Raw genomic sequence first — 12,443 nt, 5'->3', positions numbered from 1 at the left:
TTCTGAATGTGGCCCCAGTTTTGCAGTGGAGGAGCAGGAGGCTGCTGGCAGAGCCAAGCTAGCAGGTCTTCCACCCCTCCACCAGGAGCTTGTGTCCCTCTATTATCTGCTGCACAGCTTCATGGTCGTCCAGGGTGGTTAGGTCCCCAAGTTCACTGGCCTTGTCCTCCACGATTTTCCTTAGCACCCGACGCATAATCTTCCCCGAGCGTGTCTTGGGCAGCCGGTGTGTGACCTATGACAGGGAAGAGCAGAGCTAAGGCTGAGGGAAAGGGGTTGGCCAGGCTGCTAGGGTGGGTGTTGGACTATCCTTCACGTGTTACCTGAACATACTCTGGAGCTGCATACTTAGCGATCTTCTTTGAGATCAACTCCTGTAGCTCAGCAGTGAGAGCCTCCTGCGTGTAGCCACTGTCCTTCTTCAGCACGACAAACACGTAGGCTCCTGGCAGAAGGACCACCAGGTTACTGAGCACTGTGCACAGCATGCTTCCGAGAGCCTACCTGGACCTAGTGCCAGGAGAGGTCCCTCTTTGCTGGTAGCCTCCGGGGATGCTCTGTAGCCTGAGCTGTAAGTGCTTTTGCCATGGTGCTACTGCTGGCACCTTACGCAAAGCCCAGCTGGTCTTGTGTAGGTTGTGATGGCTGTGTCAAGATCCCCACTAACATGCTGTATGGCGTTGCCATGGCATTGCTGCCAGGGGTGGGTGTGGCAGTGCCACTTCCCACTGCAGTGCAATAGCCCCATGAGAGATGTTTCAGGGGCAGGAAAGCATCTTACCTTCTCCCTTGATCTCATGTGGGTAGCCGATGACAGCAGACTCTGCCACTGCCACGTGGTGATTCTGGAAGAGAACAGGACTGGGGTTTGGCTCAGTGCTTTCAGCAGGCTGGCTGCCACCTGGAAGCTGCCCTGACCCGGCTTGGCTGCTGCAGCCCACAGTAACGCGGAGGGATAAGGAAGGGCCTCATATGCCCTCTGCCCTTTTTCCTTCTTGCCTCAGCAGGTCTGTCTGCAAACACAAGTCTTCCCCCCTCCCTCTGGCTGCTTTAGGCTTGTACCTTCTAGACCCTGTTCTGTGCCTCCAGGTTGCTCCACGAGGTCCCACAATCTACTGGCCTGTGGATGCTCCTCCTTAACAAGCCTGGCTGCCGCTTTGGGATTCACCCACTTACAGCATCAGCCTTATCAGGCTTTGTCCCTCCCTTGCTGCAGAGAGCCAGAATGGCAAGGGAGAGGGTGGGCAGTTGTTCCCACAGTCAGGCTGTAGGTCCAACACTGTTCCCTGCTGCTACAGCAGCAGCATGTTTCTGTTCAGGTATTTCAAAGAGACTTCCCTGAGCACCACCCGTGTGCCTTCGCTGTCCCCTTGGATGGCTTTACCTCCCACCCACACCACTTACCACAATATCCTCCACCTCTGCAGTGCCCAGCCGATGTCCGCTGATGTTAATGATGTCGTCCAGCCGTCCTGTCAGCTGGTAGTAGCCCTCACTGGTACGATACACACCATCCCCGGTGAAGAAAAAGCCTGCAGTGGCCAGAACCGTGCCATGGTCACTTGTTGCAGTGAGCATGTCAGCTGCTTGCCAGCTGCACTCTCACCTCACCCCCTTCTCCTCTCGTTTGGCACCAGGGCTCACATACTCCGCTCCTTCCTCAACTGCTCAGGGTGAAGGTGCCTACTTTCCTTGTTAGTCTTCTGCCTCTGTTGGTACCTGCTCTGTCATGGGGCTCCTTCCCTCATTCTGCAGTGCGCTGGCTAATGCCCAGCCTGCCTCATCACCACAAGCCGGGAGCACTTTGTTTCAGTGCAGGTGTATGTGGTCCTGCAGGTTCTCCCCTTTCCTTCAAGGCACACACTCTTGGGCTTGCTCAGTAACTCTGCATGAGCGACAGAAGCTGACAGGGTTTGCACCAAAAGGCCTCTCTGTGCTCAAGGGGACTGGGGGCAGAAGGACAAATCCATTGCCCTAAAACCACATGTGATCCAATGGGGAAGGTTGGTGAGAGAGACCCATTCCCAGGGCAGTGCTGAGGTATCAGGCATGGGGAGATGAAGGGCCTCAATGCCACGGGAGGGCCTGTGGAAGAACGAAGTAGCAGTACCAGCTCTCCTGAGTCCTGCCCCCATGCAGAAAACCAGCAAGCAGACCCAACTGTACCCAACTAAACACCTCTGCTGTGACCTGCCTTTTTTTCTGTTTTCCTTACCTGGATAAGGAGTCAGATAGGTTTCCAGAAATCTCTTGTGGTCATTGTAAATGGTTCGTGCCATACCTGGCCAGGCTTGTGAGATGCAAAGAGCTCCAGAAATGTTGTTTTCCAGAAGGACGTTTCCCTGTAAAATAGTTAACATTTTAGTAACCATGGCTGAGGGTACTTGGGTTGTTTAGTCATTGTCTATTTAACAACCCTGTGATGGAAATGTCAGGGAAGGCAGTGGGGAGAGTCCTGTGCCCCCGACTACAATGGGACAGGCTCAGTGTCTCCCAGCAGATATCTGCAACTAGCCGACTACCATGGTGGGACACTGTGCCCCTCTAGGGAGGCTGGCTGTCCCTGCCTAGCTACCTCACCTTGGAAAGACATGTGCCAGGGAGCCCAAGCACAGCCTGTCTTGTCAGGACAGAGGAAGCTAGCAAAAAAAAAATTCAACTTCTGCACTAGTTGGAAGAACAGCTTCACTGTTAATCCCCTTCCAGTAAAGAAGGTTACCATCTAGCAGAGGTGAGCAGGAAAGATGTGGTTACAGACCTCCGCTCCCATCAGCAAGTACATGCTGCAAGCGCCTGGGGGAAAGCGGGCTGAGCCAGTGCCCAGGCTGCAGGTTATAAATGTACCTTGTCATCCAGGAGGGAGGGGCTGATCCCAAAAAAGGGTCTCATAGCCATGCCTGGAAGGATTTTCGCTCCAGGATTAGACGGACGGGGTGAGATACAGATGCCTCCTGTTTCTAAAGCAAAAGAAACTGTAATGCTCATCAAAGTCAGGGACAAGAGAAAAGCCAGGTAGCACTGCTTGACCAACAGCCTTTGCCCTGGCCCTCACTGCACCCTGCTAGACCACAGGCTGGGGCTGGTTTGCTAGAGAGCTGGGGAAGGAAGGCTCTTTGCAGAAGGATGATCTTGCTCACATAGTTCAGCAGAGATCTGCTCCCTGCCATCAATTCCCCCGTGTTTCTCTGGGTTAGCTTTAAAGGCCATTTCTCTCTTTCATGTTTTGGTGTCCATGGCCCCTTACGGCATTGCTCCTACAAGAGTGTCAGTAACAACCGTTCCCACTTGGCCAACAAAGCAGCAGGTCACTCCTAAAGCCTGGGAGAGCAGAAGCTGGAACAAGGGGTCGTACGCATCTCACCAGTTTGCCACCATGTGTCCACTACTGGGCACCGTGTCTCACCAACCACATGGAAGTACCACTCCCAGGCCTCCTTGTTGATGGGTTCCCCCACTGCAAAGGGAAAGACAAAGGGACAAAGCTGAAAGAGCAGGTCAAAGACACAGCTTCCCAGGGTCTGCTCACAGAGCCACCCCCAAACAGCGCAGGCTCCTGACTTTCCACTCTCGTGTGCTGCTGCTCTTAGCATTTGTGGGAAGAGGCACAACCTGATGCCCAAGGATTTGCTGCTCCAGCCCATGCCACTAGCAGTTACCTGAGCCGAGCACTTTGAGAGAAGAGCGGTCGTACTTCTTCACCCATTCATCGCCGTATCTCAGGAGAAGGCGGATGGCAGTGGGCGCTCCATAAAACTGGTTAATTTTTAACCTCTCCACTGTTTCCCAGTAGCGGCCTGGAATGGAAATGGGGTCAGTAACCATCCACACAGATCCTCCCAGCCCAAGACCAAGATAGAGGGAGAGGAGATGAGAGCAGTGCCTGGACCCTCAGCCAAGCTAATCCCACACTGGGAAGGACTAAAGCAGTCCAGGAGCAGCAGTGGCCCCTTTTCCTCCACATCACCTAGCTCTGCTACTCTCCATGCTGCAGGGAGGGATGGGGAGAAACAGCTTCACCCCTGGAGAAGCAGCAGTGGCTTCCTAACCAGAGGAAAAGACTCTTGCCCTCGCAGCTGTCTGCTGGGCACAATCTGCAGTCTGCTTCTGCGGCAGCAAAACCATTGCTGCCTGTGTCCTGGCATCAAGCCTCCAGCTCCCTGCCTGCTGTGGGTCTCGCAGGGTGGCTGTGGCATATCCCAGCTCCCGCGACACCTTCTCACTCACCAGGGTTAGGATGGATGGGAGTGCTCTCAAAAAGGACTGTGGTGCCACCATTGCAGAGGGGGCCGTAGACCACATAAGTGTGCCCTGTGATCCAGCCGATGTCTGCCACGCAGCCAAAGATATCCCTGTCCTGGTAGTTGAACACGTACTGCACAAGGGAGGAGAGGCAGTGAGGGGTATAGCCTGGGCCTGCCCTCCCGGCAAGGGGGACAACCGGGAGCAGCGTACCCTTTCTCCACCCTAACGTTATGGTATCCTTCTGTTTTCCCACCACCCCTGCAGGGACACCTTCTTCCTGCAAAGAGTTTTTTAAAACATTATCAGAAAAAAATAAAATGTCAGGTGCTTTATGAAGGTGTGGGAGGAGAGAGAGACATTTAAAAAAAAACCAAACCCAACACAGCCAAATTTGCTCTTTTCCAAAGCAGAGAGCTACAGCCTTTCCTTCCTTCTGCTGGTATCTAGACAAGGTTGATCCAAGTATCCTGTCACATCAAAACAGGAGAACTTTCAGGGTGAGGATGGTCCCTCCCTCCACACCTACATGACCACATGGAAGGAGAGGAGTTGTAAGCAAGGGCAATGCAGTGAAGGACTCCATGAGCCACTCCCAGGTGCTGCTGGGCTCCAAATACACAGTAAAGACTCAGGAAAACCCTGAGCTCAGCAAGGACCCCAGCATAGGAGCACTGAGGCAGCAAGCAGATGGACCGTGAGATGCCTCGGCCCAGTAGCCCCAGCTTGCCCGCAGGAGTTGGCACCTCTCCGCCTCAGCTGGGTGAGCACAGCCCTGCACCTGCAGGCAGGCAGAAAGCAGAACAAGCTCTTTTTCCCGCTGCCCCATTTATGCCTCAGGAGACCCTTCGCTGCAAGGCTGGAGCATGAGGGAACGAGCCTGCCCCGTGCAGGGTAGAACTGAGTGCCATCAGACAGGCAGCAACACATCCAGCTTCCTCAAGCACTCTCCTTCATTTCCTTTACTCAGCACCAGGAAAGCTCCCCAGGGGCCCGTCTCCCATTAGCCCATCGCTTCTCGCCTTCCGCTCTGGCATCTGGTGTTTAGGACCTTCCTGTCTCTTCCTGCAGCTCCCTGTCTGTAGGCTGCCAGCTGGGGACTCCAGGGCCTCAAGTGCTCCAGGGTGCTTGTAATGGAAACTTCCCCTGCTTGCTCTGCCTCTTTTTAACCGAGTGGTGAATTATGGTAGCAGCGGTCTGCCCCATCCAACTGAGAGATCTGAGCGTGCCAGCCCTGTGTCGCAGTTTCCAGTGCTCCTGAGTGCTAACATGGCCACATGCTGCTCACTCCCTGCATTACTATTCTGGGATGGCAGCTCTGGCTCTCGCAAACCATCTCTGATGGTCTCAAGAGGGTCACTTATCATGCTGGGCGCAGCTGTACAGACAGCTTAGCTCCCAGGAAAACCAAGGGCTTCCCTGCACACACCCCAGGAGGTCTGGCCTCCAGCACTCACGGCTGACAGAGAAGACCCAGTCAGCACTTAGCTTACTGTATCATAGGGTGTGTGGTCTGAGGCACTACTGGAACTTAAGTCACACACAGGGAGAGCCAGACCTAAAGCTAAGGGACTGTTCAGAGAACTCCCTCTTCCAGAGGACTCTATATAAAGTCTTAGGAAATGTCCCTTGTAACCATTCCTGCAGCCAAGTGCAGCTCCATGCTGTGCTTAGTGCCCTTTTATCCAGCTCTATTACAGTTGTTTGCTTTGGGCATGCTAGGGGTTAAAGGCTTTCTTCTTCCCAAAGATGACCCACACTCTTCAGGTATAGACCCTTTGACTTGAGGGCACTCACCAGCTTTTACAGATACCCTCGAATGTGCCCCTCCCAGAAGCACTGCCTTTGATCTGCCACCTGAGTTGTGGTAGTTACATGTAGGGAAAGCAAGCCAGAGGTTTTAGGAGCAAATCGGCTTCTTCCTCCTCAGCCAGTAATATAAAATTACCCTTGCAAGGCTGAGCATCCCATCCAATGATTCAGTCTAGGATAAGGCAGTGAAAGAAGAAAGCCAAGAAGGTAGCTCAGAGGCCTACGTGTTTGGGAAGCCCTGCTCCAGAGCATGTGTTGCTCTTCCCCACTACCTGTAGGCTGATGTGCTCTACTGGGCTGATGCCCTAGGAGGGCTTCCCAGAGACTTTGCTCTAGATAAGGATGAGCTCATGGTGCAACAAGGCAGTACGTCTATTCCCTGCACTGCCTATAAACTGCTAGCTGATGAGCACCCTGTGGCTGGGATCCATTACCTTGTGTGTAAGAGCAGCAAACAGCAAGTAACCAGCCTGGGAATGAACCAGACCCTTGGGTTTGCCAGTACTGCCTGATGTGTAGAGAAGGAACAACATGTCTTCACTGTCCATGGCAGCAGGCTCACAGCACGCATCCTCCTTCATCATCTCCTGCAGGACAGAGCACAGCAGTTCTCTCTTGGGGTCTCACAGGCTTCCCTGTGCTGTCCCTACACCCGCTTGAGCACCTCTCCCCTGAGCCTCCCTCTGAGCACCTGTGCTACCCTGCTCCCCCAATGCCATCCTCCCTGCCTCTGCACCTCCCCTCCCTTTGCTCACCAGCCTGAACTCTCTTTCGCCTTGCTGAGCTAGCAAACACTTTCCTCAGCCAGAGCAGACCTGCTGAGTAAGAGACAGCTATTTTTAAGCTGCCGCTGCTTTGACCAGCACAGAAGCCTTCCAGGAAGCCTTTCTAGCACAAATTGCTTGCAGATGGGATGGGCAGAGGCAAGGAGACCTCTGTGCAGGTCCAGGGAGCTAAGAGAAATGCACAGCAGGGGCTTACCTCTTCAGAAAAAGTGCTCCATGCTGGCGGCTTGGCCATCCTGTGTGCCACAAATAACGGGCACACAAACAACTTCACTGCCTGCTTCCTCACACACAAGCTGCTGGCGGCGCTCACAGAGGGTGCCAGGTCCACCAGCAGAGCCATGTGTGACAGTGCAGTGGCAGTCCAAGGCTGGGCTCAGAACATGTCAGCCCATGTCTGGGGTGTTTCTAGCCCCTGCTCCACTCTGCTACGAGCCCTGGTTTGCACTGCCTGCCTCTGACAGTACAGGGCTGCTGCTGTGGGAAGAGCCACCCCGTTACCCATCCTGACAGCTCCTGGGACTGTCCTGAACTCATATGCAGCTCCAGCTGCCATTGCTGCTGCAGGACAATGTCCCCACATTGTGTCAATGCCAGCAAAACTGTCATGGCCAGCCAGCACCCTCTCTTCACCCCCTGTCCCTGCTCCCAGAGTGGGCACATTGCTCAGGGGAAGCGGCAGTAGCACTGGACAGCCTCTCACCTCCTCCAGCAGCACATCCAGGGCTGTCATGGGAACCTTGCTGTCGGTCCTCATGGAAACCAGAATCCGTTTCACTCCTGGGCACTGCTTCACAGCCTGGTCCACTGTCTTCTTTAGCTCAATAACCTTGCCGCCTCTCAGGCCCTGGTTCACTGTGATCACTGTCTCCGACTGGGCTGCAGAATGCAGAAGAGCCACATAAGCAGCTCTGCCCCTCTCCATCAGTCACACAGCACTTTGGCTCTACCATGACCCTGCACATCTCCCTCTGTCTCCCAGCCCCTGTTACTCATGTCCTCCATTTAGCAAAAACAGCAGCTTTGCATCTTTGTTTCCCATTCATTCCTGCCTGTGTTGCATCCCCTCAGAGGACATGCTGTATCCCAGCTCTTTAGTCCCTTGGATGAAGGAGAGAACCAGTCCATCTCATGTTGTGTTAGTGAGCCCGTGCAATTTCCTGGGGTGCTAATCCCTGCTCCATGGCCATACATCACGACAGGACACCCTCAGTTAGCCCAGGGAGTCTTACTCAGAAAACCTTTGCCAGCAGCACAACCCTGAGCCCCCCAGCTGCCAAACCAACAAGCTCAGCACTGTCCCCCAAGGGAAACACAAGTTCCTGTTACCCACTGGCTCTTACCATCCTGGATCCTGTCTGCTAGGGACTCTGCACTGAACCCAGCGAACACCACAGCGTGCACAGCCCCAATGCGGGCACAGGCCAGCATGCTAGCCACCGCCAGCGGGCATGGAGGCATGTAGATTGTCACCCTGTCACCCCGTTTCACCCCTTGCCGTTTCAAGGTGTTTCCCAGGCGGCATGTCAGCTCCAGCAGTTCCCTGCCCAAAGAAGCAATGGCACAGTTAGAGACTTTCTTGCAGATCTTACCTGTGTGCATAAAGTTGGGGGGCCTCAGAGTCACAGGTATGCAGCTTACATCCCTACGCACCCTAACCCCCCACGCTGGAAGTCCATGGGAGAGCTGTAAAATGTCAGTGGGAAGGAAAGGAGAAGACAGTCGCTAACATGGGCCGTTATTTACGGAAAAAATAAAACAGAATGGCCTCTGTACAGGGCTTGACACTCTCACTGGCCAGCATCAGGAGCAAGCCATTGGGCCAGCAATGGCCACTGGCAATTCCTCTGGCTCAGCAAGCCCACACCACCTCAGCTGACTTTCCCAATGGCAGCCTGCACATTTCTTATCAGCCTGTACAACTGGAGCAACACACTACCCTGCAAGGCTGGAAGCTACACGTGAGGAGTTAGATAGATGTCTTCCCCCATGAAAAAAGGGCCCCATGCTTTGCTAAAGCTGGGAAGGTCAAGTCCTCCACAGCTTGGGCCCACCAGAGAGAACAACAGCTATAGGAAAGCAGTGAGCAAAACAATGCCTCTCCCGAGAAGCATCCCTCCCAGAAACCATGGCTTGGCTGTCAGTGACTCATTTCATGGAAGGGCTCTCCGTGCAGAGAGATTGGCAGTGGTGGATGGTCGTGTTTGTCGTGTGAATTCTGGAGCCAGAGAGCACACAGGGACTTGTTCTGTGTGCAGAGGGATTTAAGTGGATTCTGTAGGGGAGACTCGGAGAGCAGACAAATTGAACTGGAAGGTGGGGGGCTCCAGACTAACCTAGCAGGGCTGGACAGGCAGTCGCCCCAGAGAGACAAACCCAGCAGCATTGCTGACATGCAGATGAGCATGGGACTTCCCAACACACATGTGGCTGTGAATCTGGCCTCTCTTGCAGACCATTTACCTGCAAGTTTAGACACCAGGAACCTTGCTGGGAAGGCACACGTCTGACTTTCCCATGTGGTCTTACCTACAAGCATTGCAGTGCTGCCACAAGCGGCTTACATCTCTGTCCCCAGATGGGTAGGGACACCTCGGGCCCCAGAAGGTTAATCAGGAGGTAGGCTGAAGTCTCAGATCAGCCCAGGCAAGCTAACAGCCACCATACTGTTGATCTATCTGTGTGAAGGGATGCTGTACCCCCTCATATGATGCATATCAGCAGATCAGCCCTGTGCAGTGTTTATGCACGCTGCAATACATCTCTCATACACTCAGAGGTAAGTACTGACCTGTACGTGACCTGCACCTGCTCTCCTGGTTCATCCTTCTCCCAGATTAAGGCCACTTTGTCTGGGGCTACATGGACATGTCGGTCCAGACAATTCACTGGAAAAGACAACCCAGTCTCATTGCCAGAGCAACCCTCAGTACCTCCTAATTCCCATAAAGCCAGCACTGGCAGTCCCGTTTTCAGAACAGTCAGGGCTGTGTGTGAGTCTTCTTAGCATTAGCCTTGTGCATCCACTGAAAAAACCTTTGTGGATACCAGCCAGCAGATCACAAGCACCATCCCAAGTCCATTACCACTCCAATACCTACCAATCCCCACTATCACCTTCCCTCTTAATTGCAACCTAACGCAGTCCAGAGCAGAAACTGCCCGAAGTCCCTTTGGAGGTCACATCCCCAGTGCCCTCAGAGGGCCTGGCAAACATCAGCTCAGCCATCATTCCACCCAGCACTGCCTTGCAGCTGCCTCCGGGGTGGAGTAGGGCTGGTTTTTAGTGGTGGTGCTCCTAAATAACAAACGTATGATGAAGCGAAGCTCTGTGCAGGAAGTCTGCAGGGTGCATTTGTCGAAGGTGGAAGAGAACCAGGGTCAGGAGTGCACAGCCTCTGGCTTTCCAGGGACGTGGTTGGCTGAGGCTTTGGCTGTAATTCTTCTGAGAAAAGTTTACCGCATTGCTGGCAGCTGCAGTTTCCTCAGAAGCCTTGTTTCACTCTGTGTTTTCCTTAAACCTGCTACTGAGGCCATGGGATGATGCAGCAGCCCTAGTCTGCATACCAAAATGCCTTTTTCTCCTGACCACTTGTAGTTTTCTGGGAGAGGAAGAAACACACATGAAAGGGGGAACAATAAGATCTCAAATCCCAAAGGCAAATAACTCCTGCTGTCCTGCCCAAATGGACTACATAAGACCTGATTTCTGAGAGGTCTGTCTCAGATTTTGAACACTGGAATCAAGAGCACTGTGAGCAGGATGCAGTGTCACCAGCCCCTATGTCTTGCCCTGGTAGCCCCGCTAAGGCAGTAGCCCCAGCCCACAGAAGAAGAGCTTCCCACAGCTGTGGGGACTTCCAGTACCGCTCATTGCTCCTGTATTTTGCTTTCTGCAGATACATACTGCCTTCTCTGGGCAGGAATAACCTAGTGCAACGTTGCCTGCTGAATGCACTGGGTTCGGTGCTGTTGCATATGGTCCTACAGAATGGAGCCACTGCACTGCTGTGGGATCCACAGAGGCTGAGGGACGGCTGCCTGGCTCCCAGCACACCCCGATCCAGCTGCAGCCCCTCCAGCGAGACCCAGCTGCTCTCTTAGGACCAGCCACATCCTTACATTACAGCCACTGCAGGACCAACTGGACCTTTTGGGAATCCTCCTCACGCCAACCATTTAACTCTGTGCTCCTCCAATCTGCTCCCAGGGCCAAAGCCCTTCACAGAGAGGCACCTGCAGGCACTTGGTGGGCTCCCGTGCGCACCCCCCTCCTTACCTGACACATTCAGCTGCCCACCCAGGAACCAGGAGACCCTGCCCTGGCGCAGGTCACAGTCCTGGACAGAGTGGAAGGGGGTGATCCAGGTGAGCCGGCTCCTCCCTAGTGCTCCCCAGAAGGCATCCCCCTGCTCCACTGACACCTTGTACAAGCCTTGGTGGTCCTTGGGTTTGGGAAAGGCGACAGCTTCGGGCATGTAGGCGGTGAGAGGCCCGTTGCTCCAGGCTCTGGCAGTCACTGACCCAAGGGAGCATCTGGGACCCTGAGGAAGAGCTTTGGGGCAGCAAGCCCTAGCCAGCAGCCTGGCCATCATTGCAGGGCGCCTGCCTCTCATCGACGAGGTGGATGCCTGGAGCCCTTGCAGATGCTCGGGACACCCAGCCTGGGCAAGACGGGCCCGTGTGGGAGCTGGGGCTAAGTCGCCCTGGGCTGACTGGACAAAAAGCAGCTCTGCCGTGCAGGGAGCCCGGGCACCCCTTCTCCTCTGCCTCGTTCCTCTCCTCCTCTCTTCCAGAGCGCTACATGGAAAAAGAAATTCAATCCCTTTAAGGGAGGAGAAAGGGGTGGGCTGTAGAAATATTTGACTGAAAATAACCTTCATGCTAATCTGAGTCCTGACAGCTGCTCTTGAATGGGAGCCAGGTTCAGCGGGTGCCTGGGCTCCCCATGGGGCCGAGGTGCCCGGGCCAGGATCTACCAGCCCGCTCTTGCTCAATGCTCTCCTGGGGCTGTGCTGTGCTCCCAGACCCCTCTGCTTCACCCCCACTCGCCTCCCTCCCCCCTCCCTCTATTCATCCCTATCCCCTTGCTCCCCAATCCCGCCCCCCCCCCTGCAGCCCCCTGGTCCTCTGCTGGCCATGAAAGCAGCCTGGGGCAGCTCACCTGTAAAAGTTAGGGTCCCCTCCATGCTAGTATGGGACCATCGCCTTCCCCAAATTAAGGCCTATCCCTGCAGAGCACTAGGCTGTGCTGTCTTTGGTGGGCCAGGGAAGGTTTTTCTCCTGCAGCTGTCTGCTGCAGGAGGGGGATATTGCATCCCATCCCACCTCACTGCTGGGCAGCTATCAGAGTTGTCCCCTCCAGCAAGCTGAGCTGGGCTTTCTGCCTCCTCCCAGACACTTCAGACAAGTCTGTACCACAGGGTGGACTGGGAGCACTCGGTGAGGCCATGGTGGAGCAGGGGGTGGTGGTTTGGCATGAAACACTGCAGCCCATCTCCTCGTGCCGAGACCTCCCACCACTCACTGTAGGAGAGCTAAACTGCGTTCCTGCCTCCAAACAGCTTTTTTTCTGCCTTCCTTTCCTTCAGGCCCTATACAGGTAGT

General features: G+C 54.6%; 1 protein-coding gene across 1 annotated transcript; it reads right to left on the bottom strand.

Moving 5' to 3' along the window:
- Positions 1-58: 58 nt before the first annotated feature.
- On the bottom strand, positions 59-11,428 carry LOC104841948 (acetyl-coenzyme A synthetase 2-like, mitochondrial). The gene is made up of 14 exons (XM_010583997.1): positions 11,116-11,428; positions 9,628-9,724; positions 8,180-8,379; positions 7,540-7,715; positions 6,486-6,638; positions 4,225-4,372; positions 3,657-3,794; positions 3,362-3,454; positions 2,845-2,957; positions 2,216-2,342; positions 1,405-1,532; positions 782-845; positions 324-445; positions 59-235 (listed from the first exon to the last, which is right to left on the bottom strand). The coding sequence occupies exons 1-14, from the start codon at positions 11,426-11,428 to the stop codon at positions 59-61; spliced, it is 2,049 nt and encodes a 682-aa protein (XP_010582299.1).
- Between the last annotated feature and the right edge of the window lie 1,015 nt (positions 11,429-12,443).

This window comes from Haliaeetus leucocephalus, unplaced genomic scaffold, assembly GCF_000737465.1.
Source record: "Haliaeetus leucocephalus isolate CR32 unplaced genomic scaffold, Haliaeetus_leucocephalus-4.0 Scaffold932, whole genome shotgun sequence".
Classification (NCBI taxonomy): domain Eukaryota; kingdom Metazoa; phylum Chordata; class Aves; order Accipitriformes; family Accipitridae; genus Haliaeetus; species Haliaeetus leucocephalus.
This window is presented reverse-complemented; position numbering and strand designations above follow the sequence as displayed.

Excerpts from the sequence above, each read along its gene's own strand:
- LOC104841948 (XM_010583997.1), bottom strand. The coding sequence starts at position 11,428 with ATGGCCAGGCTGCTGGCTAGGGCTTGCTGCCCCAAAGCTCTTCCTCAG. Across the intron at positions 7,716-8,179 it reads AGCAGACAGGATCCAGGATG|CCCAGTCGGAGACAGTGATC; the intron begins GTAAGAGCCAGT and ends TGCATTCTGCAG. Across the intron at positions 6,639-7,539 it reads TGGATGTGCTGCTGGAGGAG|GAGATGATGAAGGAGGATGC; the intron begins GTGAGAGGCTGT and ends TCTGTCCTGCAG.